Genomic DNA, 18,266 nt, shown 5'->3' with positions numbered 1-18,266 from the left:
TCCTGTCGAAGCCTGAATTTTTTTCAGGCTTTCTTTGATTTCGCAACTGCTAAAGTTTCGTAAATTACTAAAAGGGCCTTTCTTCTATTTAATCTGTCAACCGCAGTTCAAATATATGTTTCATATATTCATATCCATGTGTAACACGTGTGACGATAAATACCGCTTGTCAGTTTCGGCCCTAACGGGCTCAACTTAGGCTGCCAACAGTCTTCTCTGGTTGTAGGAACGCCAGGCAAATAATAAGTATTTATTTATTTATTTATTTATTTATTTATTTATTTATTTATTTATTTATTTATTTTAATGTTCATTACGTCACCTAAGATGATTCCCAAGGACTTAGAGGCAATTGTCTTTTCCCTTAAGCCAAAAAGTGAAATGAAAATATAGAAAGGAAGTCCATGCAGCCGGCTAAGGACGCAGAGAAAAATCGAACAATAGCTTTCTTTTTCTAATGCGGTGTGGCAGCGGTATCTAACGCATAGAGCTTACCTTGACGAGGACGATCTAATTGGAATTTGGAAATGATAGGTTTGTTCGACATGGATAAACTGGAGTACCCGGCCGGAAAAACATAACCGGTACAGTGCTCTACTAATTATAAACTGAACTATCGCGCCCATTGGGAATTTTGTTTGAGCTCAGTGATATATACTTCAGTGATGCAGGTTTTGACTTTTTGAAGGCAACAGTGGAACCTCTCCTAACGGTCACCTTCCTACTACGGATTGAAAAGTTCATTTGGTTCAAAGAGAGAGCAAAATTCAGACATGAACTGCACATCTATATTACGTTTAACAGTTACTACATAGTTAATTTTATTTAAATCTGAGTCTTTGGAGACTAAAGTGGAACCTCTCCTAACGGCTACATCCCTATCACGGATTGGACTATTCATTTGGTCCAAAGATGGAAGAAAAAATTTATAAATAAATTGCATCTATATTACGTTAACCAGTTACTAGTTAATTTTAATTTAAATCTGAGGTTTGACTGTATTTAACTTCATTTGAAGTCTGGTAGCACAACGTACTCATTCTTCACTTCGTATCTCGGAAGAATGGAATCGATATCAGGGCGGCGACTCCTCGCAGAAGCTCGGCGTTTCTTCATTCGCCAGCAAAACCACGCGGGGACGGAAACCAGGGCAATGATTGCGGCCACCGACACTCCAATCGCGGCACCAAGGTACTTGAACCTTCTGATCAATCTTCTTTCGTTTTCATGCTCCTCGCTTCTTCGACCACTCACTTCCGGTCTCAGCGTAGCTATTCGAGGAAATAAGAAAGGTGAAGGCTTGGACGGAAACTGGTCCACTGAAATAAGGTTTGGTTTATGCTTACTGTACTTAGGGGCTCACCACATCACATCAAGTGCAGGAAGCATAAACACTATTTATTTTTTGTATATCCAATCCAACGCTTGAGAATAAAGGCTCGGTACAACATCGCACGCAACCGGCAAATTAGCACCTTGCTGGCAAGCCAATGTGCAACATTACATGCAAAATCATTTGAAGTCAATGGCCTTTTTGACGTACGCCTGCGACAGTGAGTGCACAATCGCATCGCGTGTCCACTATCTACATCGTGTGCAAAAGCGTGACGCAATTTTAGGCCTTCAGCCAATCAATTTTTATTTGCATGTTTCCAAACTGCTATCCAAATGCACCGTTCTTCTGGTAAGAAGAGACAGAACTGAATAACGTCTACGCATGCATGAGCCCTTGTCGCAAGGTCTCGCGCTTGAATTTTGTAAACATCGTTTCCGGAAAATCTTTGTTCTCCTACTAGATCTTTGGAAACTAGATTTTGTTTTCGAAAACGCAAAAACCAGGCTTGCGATTTCAATTAACGCCGTTAGTTTTTTTTTTTTAAATTTAAACTCCTAACTTTTTTAGTCAAGTCATTTTTGAGATTCGTGCGCTTCAGTGCATTTACAAAGGACTTGGAAATTTTTTTCGACCACAACGATCTAGCTCCGCTGAAAACAACGCATGGCTTGCAGTTAGTCCAAAGAGGAAGAGAGGACTAAATCTTACAAAGTAGGGAAGCTCTGTCAAATAAGCACATATCACAAGCACGTTTGCATGAAGCGTGAATTTTACGCTTCAGTTTTACGCTTTAGTTTGATATTTTCTCATATTTATAAACTTTTCCTTTTTTTTCTCCTTAATGTAATAGTTTACTGGTGTGATGTTTGGCTTCCTTTTTCTTTCTTTTTTTCTTTATAATATATTATATTACTTAAGTGTATGTGCGTTCGACCACAACCATAAATAAATTTGCATAAATAATTTGTTTATTGGCAACCTGGCATTTTTAACCCAATAGTAATTTCAGGTTGGCAGTACCCTTCCCTTTTTTTTCTAAGCTGTTTTTGTTTTAATATAAATACTTGTTTAAAAAAAGGTAAATAAAGTGTTGTTGTTGCTTCAGCTTGAATTTGCAATGAAAAAAATTAATGGCAAGATTCCTTAAAAGTGCTTGAATACTTCATCCTAGTGTCCTCCTGTTAGAAACCTTCTTGAATGACCAAAAAATATCCTGACTGAACTCACGAAACCCTCCTTAGTTAAAATGTATGCTAATTATCATTTCTTGAGAATGATGTATTATTCAGTGAGTGACACAGGCATACTAGGAAAAAGGAAATCTGAGTGCTCCTATCAGGAGTCGAACCTAAGACCTTCCGATTACTAGTTCAGATGCTCTAACACTGACTGTACAGGAGACTTGTGGGAGCTAAGGCCATTAAACTGTTAAGAAACAAAGATATATCTTAACAGTAGGTGGCCTTCATGAATCTGTCCCCAGTTCAGTAGTTTTTTTCTGTCAGTAGATACAGTCTCTCATAATATGTTCCAATTTGAAGGTTTTTGAATGGTTGTCTCAGATTTGGCTTCTAGCTCAGCTCTATTCTGTTCAAATTTTGTTCTAGTTTAAGTAAATTTAAAAGTGCAATTTAACTGTCGGAACGCTATAGCTGATTTACTGAGCGCATTTCAAATGGTGAGGATACTATAGAAGACTTAGCCCGATGAAATAATACACGGGAGCCCGGTTAAATTATCTTTCATCTGGTCATTTCTTTAAAGCAGTTGTTTTTAAAAGGCTTTGCTTATATTTCAGAAGTAAATTTCTTTTTGCTATTTATTTACTCACTCACCCACTGGCGCTACTGATGTAGCGAAGGTATTTTTGTCGTTTTGCGACACATTTCTGTCTTGTGCATGTCGGTCTGTTTGACATAAAATATGAGCAACAATTTAAATATGGTTTTATTAATTTACAGACAATGCCTTCTTTTGCTACTGCGCATAAGTTCTGCGCATCTAGGGATGGTCCAAGAAACTAATTTCTTGGGAGATTGTAAAGTTTCAATTTGTTAATAATAATAATAATAATAATAATAATAATTTACATAATCATTACATTCAATCATTTAAATTTAAAAAGTATTCGATAAACCATCAAACTATATTATATAAAAAAAAGAAAATAAAAAGATAATAATAATAATAATAATAATAATAATAATAATAATAGTAATAATAATAATAATAATAATAACCGTTTATTCACAAATTCATAGTTAAAAAATAAATGCCATACATTGCTATACATTTTAAAGCTGTTCAGAATTATTGTTACTTGAGGACGGTGCCTACTAATACAGAAGTATTTTTGCGCAGTTTATTACTATGCCGACAAAGCAGATCTTAGCAAGGACTATTGAAATCCAAAAAGAAACCTGGGGGTAACCGTGCATTTTTTTTAGACATAATTAAGAAACAAGAAACAATAATTCTACAAAGTGCTAAAATACAAAGCAATGTATGGCCTTTTTTATTAAATTGAAGCTTTATTATCTTCGAAAAATACAAGGTTACCCCTCAATTTTTTTTGGGATACCAAGGGCACTTGCTAAGTTCTACTTTCTCCGCATAGTTTTAAGCCACCCAAAAATATTCCTGTATTGGTAGACACCACCCATGGAAGACCCAAGTATCTCGAGATACGCAGAACGTATGCGCAGCAACAAAAGGCAACGTCCTAAGTTAACACTGAAAAAGCGTCAGTGTCCAACCATTTTCTTTTTGGATTTCAATAGCCTTTGGTAAGATCTGCTTTTCTTGCATAGTCAGAAACAATCTCGTGCCCAGAGTCCTCAAGTCTACAAGTGATCCGGCACCACTCTCAAGATTCCTCAGGCTCTTTGGTCAGCAGTTGGTTACCAGGACAGACTCTGGGGAACTGGAATCTGGGTACCAGATTGAGTCGTAAACTGTGGAAAATTTCCTTTCTATAAGGGAGCACTGACAGTAGAAGACAGCGGACGGACACTATAGCCCATAATAGACTTGAAAAACCGAAAACTTGCTATGACAGAAAACCTCGCACGTCGGGTGAAAGTAAATGAGAAATATTTGAAACATTATGTTTGGAGCTGAGAATATAGAATCAGCTGTGAGGACCAAAGGTTTAAAAGATTAAGACTATTTCAGAGGGGAGTTCTATATATACACAACTGAGTAAGGTTACCGTATACCTTTAGAGGTGTCTCGCGTCCAAGCGATGTACCGCGTCCGGTTTAAACTGTAGATACCTGAACCCCTATATCAAATTAAAGCTTATAGAGCTAGCTATGACACTATACCAAGAATTTTGAAATAAAATGAGTTGTCGAATTTTAAGCGCTGTTTTCTCGAATCAATTTTTCACTTGAAGGGGACACTTTAAAGAGCTGAAACTCAAAGGAAATTTGTTCGTTTGCCTTCAAATTTGGACAGTAGCTAGTTTAACATAGAAACAAAAAAATGTATCTACGAATTTTTTCTTTCTAAATATTTTTTCTCCGAGAGCGATTTTTGTACGATCACTCCACATTTTTTTTTTAACCCTATTTAGAAAATGTTCTGTAACTTTTCACTGCAATTGAAAATGGCAAAACCCAGACACGCTTTTTCAGCGCTTTGGGTCCGGAAACTGAGGAGCAAATTAAATTAGCGAAAAACAAAATTCGCTTTGCCTCGTAATTCAGAAGGTGATTCGGACGCTCACATTTAGAGGTCGTGAAAAATTCGGCAATTCATTTCATTTTAAAATTCTTGGTATAGTTTGATAGCCAGCTCTATAAGCTTTAATTTGATATAGGGGTTAATATATCTACAGCCGGACGCGCTACATCGCTTGGACGCGAGACACCTCTTAAAGTGCCCCTAACCCTTCAATTTGTTTTCTTTTGGTAGATTTCCATATCTGTGAAGAACTCATTTTCGAATTTTTTTTTTAGAAATATTGAATCCTTTTCATTTTACAAGCGCTAAAAGTTACTGAAATTTTTAAATTTTTGCGCGCTTTAAGCCCCGCTGGACAAATGTTTGTCTCGTGGGCTCATTAGGAACGAGCCAATGAGAAGCGTCCGATATTTGACACTTTCTTAGCTGTGACGTAAGAACAGGACACCAGAAGGATTCAGAAGGAATCTTATGCATGCTGATTCCTTTCTCTACATTTCGAGAGTTGCTGCATCCAAAAACCACACATTCTTTAACCATTTTTTCTGTTTACAATTGAAGCACTACCGCGAATCTTCGGATATTTTTGCACGATATCCTTTTCTTACGTCACGCTCCGTATTTGGCCGAGTGGGGGACTAATGCGAACGATAGGTGAAAATATCGACAAGACTGCCTTCACTTCTAGTGCTCGTAAAAAGAAAAGGATTCAATATTTCTCAAAATTTTTTTCGAAAATGAGTTCTTGAAAGATATGGAAATCTACCAAAAGAAAACAAATTGAAGGGTTAGGGGCACTTTAAGGTATACGGTAACCTTAAGCAGCCTGAGAAAGCATCTGCAAAAAGAAAATGAGCTTGTGCTCGGTACCATCATCGCCCTTCGTCAATTCAAGTTAGGGTACACTGAACACCAAGACCTGTTCTTAGCAAAAACCTCTCAGCGGCCATGATGGATGGATGCTTCCTACAATTCAGTTTAGTGGTTGTTAAAACAAGAAGTTTGACTATATTATTACCACCTACCACGAATGATGATGAAAGCTTGCTCGACTGCGTACCCCACAGCATTTCCCACTATGCAACTGTATTTTCCTCCATCTTTCTTGGTAACATTGACCAGAGTCAACGCGCGCTCGTGGAATAATTTTTTAAATATTATATTGCAGGTAAGAATTCGTTAAATTGTAATTAACATCTGTTTACTCATTTATTTGTTGATTTTCTCACCTGACCAATCGCGAACAACGATGAAGGCCTGCTCTACAGCCTAACCGACGGCATTTCCCACAATACAAGTGTACTTTCCTTCATCTTTCTTGGTAACATTGACCAGAGTCAACTTAGCTCCATGGAAACCAAACTTGTTGCCATGTCTTGTAGGCAAAACCAGATGCTGGTTGTCCTTTTGTTCGACTTGTTTTATAACTTCATAGGTATAGTGAGGGTGCTGTATATACGAATTGTTACTGTTGTTGTTGGAAGGAGACGAAAACCATCGCAGCCACTGGAAATGGGGCATGGAATCACTTAATGCTCTACACAATAGAGTTGCGTTTTCACCCACGAACAATGTTACATTTTTCGTCGGCAAGACCACTGGCTTTGCACGAACTCGTCCTGAAAGAGAAAGGAAGACAGGAGGAGTTTTCTGAATCCATCATTCTTCCTTCCCCCTCCTCGCTCACATTCACTGTTATCCTGAGAACATGCGCTCTTAGTTGTCTCGCGAAGCCGCGAGTTACGAGCCGGAGAGCGAAGCGAGACAGGAGGTGAGGTGAGGTGAGGGTAGGGTAGGGGTCGGGAGGGGAGGGGAGGGAAGGGGAGGGGAGGGGAGGGGAAGGAGGCAGCTAAGAGCGCACATTTGCTGGGCTAATTTACCCCCCGGGGGACGGGGAGACTCTCATGTGAAAGGAGCAGGGATGCTCGTCGTCTCGCTTAGAGGTGTAAATTTCATATTTTGGTCTCACTTAATGTGTTCTGGGGAGGACGCCATTTTATTTAGCCGTGATGGTCTCGTTTAGGGTTGCACGAGAAAAGTCTGTATATTTTTTATTTGCCTGTTTTTGAAATAGTGTCTTTTAAGGGTCAAAGAAAGCTTGGGCCACCCCCAGATTGGTCAAAATTTCCAACGAGCATCCCCGCTCCTTTCATATGAGAGTCCCCCCTCCGGAATTTACCCTCTATCATTTTCCAAATTTCTGTGTTCCAAGATGGCGGCTAAACACAAACATATTGCAAATGTAAAGGCTCGTCGGCTTAAAATTCTCCGTCAGTCTAGCGACACTATCTAAGAAAAATGAATCGTGTTATTTTATACTGCCAATATACTACCGTAATGATTCGATTTTGTGCCCTCCTTCTAACAAGCGTTCCCTTTCGGAAGTGTTTTTGGTAATAAGTGCCCCCTGTTACGTAAAAGGACCTTTCTTCCAATAAGCGTACCTATTCTGTATTTTCTGCTCACCAGAAAGCTTTATTATTTATTCAAGTGATCCTGAGGCTATCGACGTCGAATAGAGTAGTGATTTTCAAAATTCCTTCATATTAACTGAACATTCACCCTATGTTTGTTATTGTTCCTTTTCCAATAAATATATTAAAATTTTGTTTCGCACATTCGGTTGTTCAGTTTCTCAAAAAAGAAATTAGCGCCCTTCCTTGACGTAACAAAAGTAAATAAGCGCCCCGGGCGCTAAATCGAATCATTAGGTAATGTAGATAAAAACGTCAAGAGCTTATGAGTCATGGCCTCTTGCAGACATAGAGGATATTACACGGCGGCGTGAAGATATGAATTTTATTTTTGAGTACTGGTTAAATATTACTTTTAACACGGGAAAGTAAAATTAATATCATGTCACCGTGTAATTTTTTTTTTATTATATCGACAAATCTATCGCTTGTAATTTTTCATCGACTGTTAAGTTTGCATAAACAACCGTGAAAAAGCGGGAAATGACGTCATCAATATCCTCACTAGTGACGATATAGAAATACACCGCTTGGGTCCCGGGTGTAGTTTGGTATGAATTTTACAAGTTGTGTATTTTCCAGTAAAACACTTATCTCTATATAATAAAACGTGATATCCTGACGCACTGAAACGACATAAAAATAAATCGTACCGTGCACATCAACACTGTATGAATGGTTGATCCAGCCTTAGGCGTTACTAACATTACAAGTGTACCTCCCAGTATCAAACGGTACCACGTCCTTCATAACCAACACGGTCATAAATTTACTCAGGTAGAGCCTGGAGCCTCTTTTTCCATCATGAAACAAGGCTCTGTCCTTATACCATCTCACGGTAGGGCGGGGATTTCCTGTAGCGGAACAGTCCAGCTTTACTGTATTCCCGACAGGTACAGCGATTACATTTCGCGCCTTCTTTTTTGTTGGTACAGTGAATTTCGGAGGAGCTATAAAAAAAATAAAAAAAAAAAAAAAAACAGCAGCGGTTTTAGTAAAAAGGTGTTTTTATTGCATAAACCACTTCAGGCGGCTGTTATATCGGAGGATACTGCCGAAGACTGCGAAAAGATTGTCTGAAAAATGAACTGTGAAATTTTTAGAACAGTCTTTTTAAAAGCCGATAACATCATCTAATTTACAGCAAGCTTACTTATTTTATAACCCTCTGATTCACGGGATGCTTGCAGGCAAATAAATGCAAACTAATTAGTTTGCTAGATTGTATTTAATTGTGCATGATTGGTTTACAACGACTAAGGACGTTCTCTCTTTGGTTTCTTTCCGTAAAAAGTCGGTGGACTGTTATTTAAAAATCGGACGACTGTAATTGTCTGATACTGCAGTGCCTAATCTTGTACCCAGATCTCAGTCGGTTCGGGGATTTTTTTTCTTTTTTTCTCCAATTAGAGCACTTGGGAAATTAATCGGTGGGTTATTATTGGTTTTATGAACTAAAGCCATATTCACACTAAACTTTAATTATATTCAACTGTATTCAATATTTCAGCTTCAGGTTGTTAATTTTAACAAGACACTGTTGCACACTTCTTTTACCATCCTTCTACCATTCCTTGGGTTACTTGATCCCACTCTAGTTTGTTATTATGAATGATATTTAAATCGTTTTGCACTGCCTCTTCGCTATACGAGGCAATAAATAGATTCGTCTCTGCGTACCACCACGTTATTTTTTTTCCAGCAACGAAATGTAGTTTATTGTAACAACACAAAACTGCTTACAAAAAGAAACAATACAATGATGGCTTCACTCAGTCGCAGGAGTGCTCGATGTAAAACCATGGAGAGCGAAATTTAAATATAAATTTAAGATTCTGATAGAAAGTGTACCACAGGGGTACACTTTCTATCTTAAATTTATATTTATATATACATATATATACATTTATACTTAGTTGAATAACAAAGAAGGTGGAAAGGTCCATTTCTTTTAAAAATATTATAATTCTTGAAAGAAATGTGATGGTATATTTCCAGCCTGGTGAATGAATGAGAATGATGATTATTCAAGAAAGTGACGCAGGCATACTCGGAAAAACGAAATCCGAGTGCTCCTATCAGGAGTCGAACCTAAGACCTTCCGATTACTAGTTCGGATGCTCTACCACTGAGCTACAGGAGACTCGTGGGAGCTAAGGCCATTAAACTAGGTTCATGGGACAAACATCCTGCATACTGCTAGGATTTGAATGTCGAACGTGTGGTATGTGAAAGAAATGTGATGGTATATTTCCAGCCTGGTGAATGAATGAGAATGATGATTATTCAAGAAAGTGCTGCCACGAGTCTCCTGTAGCTCAGTAGTAGACCATCCGAACTAGTAATCGGAAGGTCTTAGGTTCGACTCCTGATAGGAGCACTCGGATTTCTTTTTTCCGAGTATGCCTGCGTCGCTTTCTTGAATAATACATCATTCTCATTCATTCACCAGGCTGGAAATATACCATCACATTTCTTTCATATACCACACGTTCGACATTCAAATCCTAGCAGTATGCAGGATGTTTGTCCCATGAACCTAGTTTAATGGCCTTAGCTCCCACGAGTCTCCTGTAGCTCAATGGTAGCGCATCCGAACTAGTAATCGGAAGGTCTTAGGTTCGACTCCTGATAGGAGCACTCGGATTTCTTTTTTCCGAGTATGCCTGCGTCACTTTCTTGAATAATCATCATTCTCATTCATTCACCAGGCTGGAAATATACCATCACATTTCTTTCATATACCACACGTTCGACATTCAAATCCTAGCAGTATGCAGGATGTTTGTCCCATGAACCTAGTTTAATGGCCTTAGCTCCCACGAGTCTCCTGTAGCTCAGTGGTAGCGCATCCGAACTGGTAATCGGAAGGTCTTAGGTTGGACTCCTGATAGGAGCACCCGGATTTCGTTTTTTCCGAGTATGCCTGCGTCACTTTCTTGAATAATCATCATTCTCATTATAATTCTTGTTTTTAAAACTTATGAAACGTTCAATTTCATACCTCAATTTCAGTCTGACCTTAAATCTCTGTCAGTCAGGGTGCATGGGATCTCTCCTGTAGTCCCATCAATACAATTTTCCAATGATAATAAAGAAATTTACAAAGTTTAGAAGTGAAGACTATTGAGAGGAAATTATTCCAACTACTACATCTTGAAGTGATACTTGGATCTTGTCATTCATTAAAGAGAGCCAATAACATTCGAAGTTGGACCAAAACAGCCTTGAGTGACTACATAGAAAAAGTAAATGGTGTAATGTATCGGGTACTGTCTCATAAAAACTACAGAGGTCACTCTCTATGAAACCAATTTTGTGCAATTTAACGTTAGTGAACAAAATTGAGTTTAATATTTTGTATTGAAAAGCTTTCACGTATGGTTCAAAAGCAACGCTATGAGGAAGTCTAAAGACTTGTTTCAGCAGGTCAGTAGACAAATGGAATTCACTTCTTAAATTATTAGTAGCATTCAGAAATTGTGCCTTATTACTAATTAACAAATTATAATAATCTCTTGATTTCTTTTGTTATTTTTTATTTTTAGAATTGGAGTGGGTGCTAGAGAATTCTGAGGGGTATCTAATTTAAGGTTAATTGGTATAGAATGACGAAGTCCTGCCCACATTAAAAGATTCGTTTTGCTAAATTTGCGTTTAATGCAGTTAAATGACTCTTCAATATTCAAATGAAATAACAGACCCTTAACAAAAATTATACCAGATTCGAAATCTTTTTTATAGTAAAACGGTTCATTCTCAATGCGTATCTGTTTATTTTTCCAAATTATATGACACCAATCACGTTCTGAATCAAAGGTGTTTCGAAAATGTGTCCACCAACTCAGAAGTTCATAATAGAATTGAGAAAATTTTGGATAATCTTTTAAATCATAATTGAAGTTAATGAAGAACAAACCACCGAAGCGTTCCAGAAGGTAACATAGGTAGCTTTTCCATGTTCCACCATTTTCATGGAATATTCTTTTTAGCCATGCTAATCTTAGAGATACGATCATGCTATCTGTGTCAATCATTCTTAAGCCTCCATGTTCAAAATCAGTTATTGTCGACGCTTGGGTGACTTTATCCGTACCTTTCCATAGAAATTTAAATAACAATCTGTTTAAATCTTTTACCAATTCCTTGGAGTCGGAAGTAAAGACGATACATAAACAAAGTTTGGAATTAGCAAAGATTTTATGACTGTCACTTTACTATAAATGGAAAGACCTCTGAACGACCAGATATTGAGATTTTTAATAGAATCTAATTTTTCTGTGACATTCTTTTCGTGAAGTAGCTTAATATCATACGTAAAATACACTCCATGTGCCTTTATCTTCTCATCTGGCCATTTGATTCAAAAAGTTTCGATTTGTTGTACCTAGCGGATCCAATCCACATTCCTTCTGTCTTTGTGCAATTGATCATTAAACCAGAAACACTTTGTGTTGTAGCTGAATTTTTATCCGATAAAGTCGCTGTGGTATCATCAGCATATAGCAGAACCTTGTTTCTTCTTTTCCGATAACGATTCCCCTTTATTTCAGAATTTTGTCTAATGGCAATCGCCAATGTTTCAATAGCCAGAACAAAGAGATAAGGGGAGAGAGGATCACCTTGCCTCACACCTCGCTCAAGCTTAAAATATTCCGAGAACAAGCCATTATTCAGGGTGCAGCTTTCTATGTTTTTGTAAAATGTTTTAACCCATCTGATAAAGTCCTCTCCAAAATTGATGGCTTCCAAACATTTATAAAGGTAATTCCACTCTAATGATCTTTTCGATCTTTTCCCTTTTTTTTTCTATAAGAGTAATAACAGCTGGCTTTTGTGACACAGACATTTCACTTTTTAATGAAAGAGTCACTGATTTAAGACCAGGATTTTTTATAAAACTCAATGGGGATCCCATTATTTCCTGGCGTCTTATTATTTTAAAACCTATCTAGTAATTTGTAACACTCATCGCAAGAGTTTTTATCTGTTTCTGATAATTTAGGTATATTGCGATTATCTAGGAAGAGTGAGATTTTCTCACTGTTATTCGACGTGTTATTAATGCTCTGATATAATTCCTGGTAAAAATGCTTCTGCTCACTTAAAATCCAGAGGGAATCTGTGGTCAGGAGGCCATTTATACACAATTTACGAATATGCTTTTTTACATGACTTCATTCACCAGGCTGGAGTCGAACCTAAGACCTTCCGATTACTAGTTCGGATGCTTTACCACTGAGCTACAGGAGACTCGTGGGAGCTAAGGCCATTAAACTAGGTTCATGGGACAAACATGCGATAACTAGTTCGGATGCTCTACCACTGAGCTACAGGAGACTCGTCGGAGCTAAGGCCATTAAACTAGGTTCATGGGACAAACATGTGAAGGTCTTAGGTTCGACTCCTGATAGGAGCACTCGGATTTCTTTTATCCGAGTATGCCTGCGTCACTTTCTAGAATAATACATCATTCTCATTCATTTACCAGGCTGGAAATATACCATCACATTTCTTTTATATACCACACGTTCGACATTCAAATCCTAGCAGTATGCAGGATGTTTGTCCCAGGAACCTAGTTTAATGGCCTTAGCTCCCACGAGTCTCCTGTAGCTCAGTGGTAGAGCATCCGAACTAGTAATCGGAAAGTCTTAGGTTGGACTCCTGATAGAAGCACTCGGATTTTTTTTTTTCTGAGTATGCCTGCGTCACTTTCTTGAATAATACATCATTCTCATACATTGATCCTGTTTCGAGAAATTTCAGGAGTTCTATTACATAGTATTCTATTATATAGTACTAGTACAAGTGTAATCTTACTCGGCGTTGAATTCCTGTTGGCATCCGGCGTAGGACCTAGAAACGTAAACCAAAAATAACACAATTTTAATGTAACTTTCGTTTTGAAACTGTCTTTTGCCCAAGCAGGTAAACTGGTATCAAACGAACAAAACGAAATTCTACTACTAGCTCTGTCCCTTCTAGGGCATCACGCATAGAGATCAACCTGAATAACAAGAGATTTGCAGTGGCAGAACAACTAAGGGATTTTTGGCATTTCCGGGTTCTTAACTTCGTCGTCATATATGACTCAGGATGTACATCACCTTTGGATGCATTAGAGTGGTTTTTGTTTGGAACGGGGGCAGGGATGGCGTAGTGGTGAGAGCACTCACCTCCGATCCATGTGCCCCTGGTTCAACTCTCGATATTGACACCATGTTTGGGCAACTTCCTATGTATTCTCTTTTCGAAACGATGCTATCACAACTTGCAAAGAAATCAGTTCGATATGAACTCAAAAGCTGCTGTATAAATATCTTCGAATGCCGATAATAAATTGTTCACCCCGGGATTGTAATGCAGCTCGGAGCTCCCCCACAGCAGGGGCATAGAGCAGAAAGTCTTCGTAGATATCGCTGTCATCGTATATTCCCCTGTTTGAAAGTGAAAGGAAAGTTCATAAAAAGAAATAAGTAAGTAAGTAACTTTATTTAACCAGGGTAGCTCATTCAGCTACGAGGGTGGTATCCATAGGGGCCCTGGGAAATAAAGATATGACCACAATGTACAAAATTTCTTAAAGTAAAAGTTTAGTGCCGGCGGAATACAAAGCAATCAAACGACAGAGAAACGAATTCAATATTTTCTTAGGTTTATTCATAACTCCGCTGGCCACATTGTGAGTGAACCGCTTTACAACTTGTGAGAAGGTCGCTCCTTAGGTCCCAGACCTTTGGTCCCCAGAAAAATCAAGGCAAACGTAAACTTACTTTCTACTTTTAGAGAAAATTAATCGTTTGTTGCACTCCAGTTTCAGTTTATTTACACTTGGATATAGTATTTACATTGTATATAGGAACATAGGAATAAAATAACAAATAAAAGGAGAAAAGAAAGAAGTTAATGGATTTGGTAGAAGTGTACGGTGGTCTGGGGAGCTTAGCTTTCGAGCTTACCACCGCTATATTTTAATGGAAATACTAATAATAGTGTGTGCTTGGTGCCATGGCAACTATGGACGATCATATGGAACTGTCACTTTTATACTAGTAAAATATACATAGGTAAATTCCATTTGAGAGTTAAGCAGAATTCTTTTATATTGTTTTTTGAACTGGAAGTAGCTAAGTGTTTTTATGTTAGTAGGAGTCTCTTCCCAGATTTTGGTTATAGCAAACTTAAATGTGTGTTCTCCATAATTTGATCTTACACGTGGTACATGAAATTAATTTCGTAAACACTAAACAAATAAAACACTAATCACTAGCTGAGTGTCCCAACGTCAATCTTGGTTACTATTTAACGTTCCTGAGAAACTTGGTTACGTTTTAAAGTTCCTGAGAAAAAAATACCCGCTCTTCACCGCCAGCGAGCAAGAGTTTTAAGAAATGAAAATCTCAGCCAGTTGTAACTGTGTTGTCTGTCAACTAGCCAGCAAGCAAGTCAGCTTGTAGGTACGCAGCATCTTCCCGAGACTTAATTTGTTTATATATCTTTGTGTCATCGGCAAACATGGCAACATGGCTCGTCAGGACCGAATCGGGAAAGTTAGTTACATAGATGAGACATAACATCGGGCCTAAAATGGAGCCCTAAGGTACTCCGAAGCTGACAGGCAGAGGATCAGAGGTTTCACCCAGCACTGTTACAAGTTGGTAGCGACCCATCAGGTAAGAGGTAAACCACTACAAGACGCTGCCTCCAAATCCGAACTCCTGCACTTTTTGCGGCAGGCAGCCATGGTTCACCTTATCGAAGGCCCTAGACATATCCATATGGGTCATGCCCACCTGTTTTCCGTCGTCTAGTAGGGAGCCCACGTGGTCTAAAACTTCCAAAAGGTTGGAGGTGCATGACCAGGGCCGTACCTAGAATTTTTTGTCTGTGGGGGCAAACTCCGCACACCCCTCACAGGGGTCTACCGTATGGAGACAGGGTTTCTAGTTGGACATTAACTTTGTTTTCACTCCTACACAGAAAGTTGCCTCTACGACGTTTAGAGAACAAAAAAACCGATACTTTTAGTTTTAAATTGTCATGACGCACTATCTACAACGATTACTAGAGAACCAAAAATCCAAATAGCCGTGCCAAGAAATACAACTCCTTGTGACAAACACTAGCCGGGCCCGGCATCGCAACAATTACAGAATGAAGCTCATCGCATGATACAAGCAGTGATTAATTTCTGTTCTAATATTGCCAAATTTCAACAAGAAAGGCAGTTAAAACTATCAAGCACTAAAAAGAGCCAAGCCAAACCCAGCTGAAATGTCCTTTGTGGCATAAAAACACCGTCGCTGAACACACAGACTGAAGAGGTCATATTCAAAACGAAGAGAATTCAAAAGAGGAAACTCAAAAATCATTAGGCGCAAATGACCTGTCGGAGCAGCGCAGGCTTTTAAAGCCAATTTATCTCGGAAAAAAAAATACTGGTATAAGCTAGATTTAAAAAGGCTCAAACACGCGCCAGAAAGTGGCGTATGCTTGTCAGTCTTTATTTACACACCAAATTCTAAACCATAGGCAGCCCAAACTGAGAAAAAATTATTTTCATGAGAAAACCGGTACCTCAAAAGATTTTCCAAAATAATTATTTGGAATTCACATTGAGGGAATATTTTTTCAGTCAATTAGTCGATTTTCTTGTGATCAGTGTGATGTTAGAAACCGAATTGAGTTTTCCTGGCGGGGGCAGCTGCCCCCTCTGCCCCCGCGCTATGTACGGCCCTGATGACGTCCCTCTAATGAATCCATGTTGACAATCTCTTACCACCTCGTACAGTCTATCTTTGAATTGAAGTGTTAAATACACATCGCTCCAAGACTTTGGTTAGCAGCGACGGTAAGAAGATGGGCCTGTAATTCTCTGTACACTCAACCTCACCCTTTTTAAAAGCAGGAACAACGTTAGCTTCCGAACAGTTCTGCGTGAAAGAACCAGTGCTTAATGACTCGTTAAACAGCTTACAAAGAGATGGTGCAATTACAGAGGCTGTTTCCTTAAGAAGTACATTTCGCTGGGATTTTATCTGGTCCTGTGGCTTTCGTCACATCAAGGGCTTCGAGCACCGATTGAACGTCGCTAACCGTGAGCGTTAAATCCGACATATCAGGAGAGGCTGGTGCATTACCAGTGCTTCCAGATGAAGGGGAGGGGGGGAGTGGGTGTCATGGGCGAAAACTGTGGGAAGTAGGAGTTAAACAGATTGGCTATTTCCCGAGGATTTTCAGCTGAAGATCTTAACGGCGTACCATTACCTGGGTCAGCGAATGCACTGGCTGATAATGGCGTCGAGACTCGATCAGGAATTGTATGCGATTTGAAATTCAGCTTCAATATAGACCAAAAACGCTTTAGCTTTGTGTTGAGGTCGGACTCAACGGAACCAAGAAACTCATCACGGCTGTTCCGCAGCATGCGCTTAACTGTTTTGCGCAAGTCGTTTTTTTTTTTTAATTTCTCCCTAAGGTGGTTCGAGGGAGATAATTTCATCTTTTGTCTTACAGATTCCTTTTCCTTGATCAAATGAAGTATATGGCACCAGACATCTAAGGTATTGGATTCCGTCCCTTTAGCCTACTGTACCTATTGTATCGTAATTTAGTGTCCCCTATTAGTAGGCCTTACATGGCCAGCTAGCAGACTTGACACTGAAATAAAGTTCATCATCATCATCACCTTTTAGACCGCTGCAAGAAAGGTGTCTTTCCATTGATTCCGGTCAGTATTTATATCGTCTTTGGCTATGATCGAAGAGAGGTTAATTCCTGACAGCAGACCCTTAAAGTCCCCTTTTGCATAATCGTACACAAATCTCAGGGTTTTAGATGGGGCTTTTATAAGTGTTGAACTGGAAAATAATGACTCTGTGGTCTGTTAAAAATAAACGTATCTTTTGGAAACAATCCGTCTCGGTTACATTGACACGGTTCGGCACGCTCGTGATTACACGGGCAAGTATGTTGTTGCCACATGTGCGTTTTTTATTGAGTTGTGTCAAGAGGTAGTTGTGAAGGCTTTCAACTGATAAAGGCTAGTTCGTTAACACCCGATGCGCTGTCAATGGAGTCCCAGAGGATGTCTGGCAAATTAAAATCACCCGAAATTACCATATTGTCGAACTGGTCACAAACCTCATGCAGAAAATTATCGAATACATCCATCCAACTTGGGTTTTCATTGGGTGGCGTATAGCAAAAACGGAATAAAATTTTTGACCAGTAAGCGTAGTAAAAATTTTGGCAAAAATTATCTCAAGCTGTTGCAGCTCGGCTTCCGATTCAGGTGTAAATTCTTTGACAACTTTCAAGGAGGCTGTTTTGATTGCGGTAAGAACTCCACCACCACCTCGATAAGACCGATCTCTAATAAAGCCAGAACGCAATATTTCAGAGTTGCTGATATTTTGGTTTCTCATCGACGCATATAACGCCAGAGTTTTCGGCGTACACCAGGTCCTGGAAGCGATGGAGGTTACGCACGGATTGCCAGTTTATTGCGCGTTCCTTGTGATAACTTTTTAAGCTTCTGGTATTCATCACGAGGCAATTGATCATCATCACCAGACATCAAGAGGCGAAAGGTAGCATCTGAGTTGTTGTAGTAACAAACGTGGCACATTTTCGTTGCATGGTACAGTAATAAGTGTTGATTAAATAGCTAAAAGCAGAAAAATAGCAACGGCTTTCACAGAGCTCTTCGAGTGACGACCTGATTCCCTTAACAATGTCAACAATCCATCGAAGGAGCAATCGTT

General features: G+C 38.9%; 1 protein-coding gene across 2 annotated transcripts in view; it reads right to left on the bottom strand.

The window, feature by feature from the left end:
• Positions 1 to 918: 918 nt before the first annotated feature.
• LOC146459413 (fibroblast growth factor receptor 2-like) overlaps positions 919 to 18,266 on the bottom strand; it is a 38,579-nt gene continuing 21,231 nt past the window's right edge. The window contains exons 6-9 of one of the 2 annotated variants that reach the window (XM_085089619.1): positions 8,151 to 8,447; positions 6,253 to 6,642; positions 3,172 to 3,243; positions 922 to 1,271 (exon numbers count right to left, since the gene is read on the bottom strand). In XM_085089619.1, the coding sequence (XP_084945745.1) occupies positions 8,188 to 8,447 (260 nt within the window). In that variant the 3' untranslated portion in view covers positions 922 to 1,271; positions 3,172 to 3,243; positions 6,253 to 6,642; positions 8,151 to 8,187. Of the gene's footprint in view, positions 1,272 to 3,171; positions 3,244 to 6,252; positions 6,643 to 8,150; positions 8,448 to 18,266 lie in introns of both variants that reach the window. The other variant, XM_085089620.1, reaches the window with a different exon arrangement.

The sequence above is a fragment of the Pavona decussata genome, unplaced genomic scaffold (assembly GCF_977016875.1).
Source record: "Pavona decussata unplaced genomic scaffold, jaPavDecu1.1 SCAFFOLD_219, whole genome shotgun sequence".
NCBI classification, from domain to species: domain Eukaryota; kingdom Metazoa; phylum Cnidaria; class Anthozoa; order Scleractinia; family Agariciidae; genus Pavona; species Pavona decussata.
The sequence above is the reverse complement of the archived record's forward strand: the minus strand, read 5'-3'. Positions and strand labels throughout refer to the sequence as shown.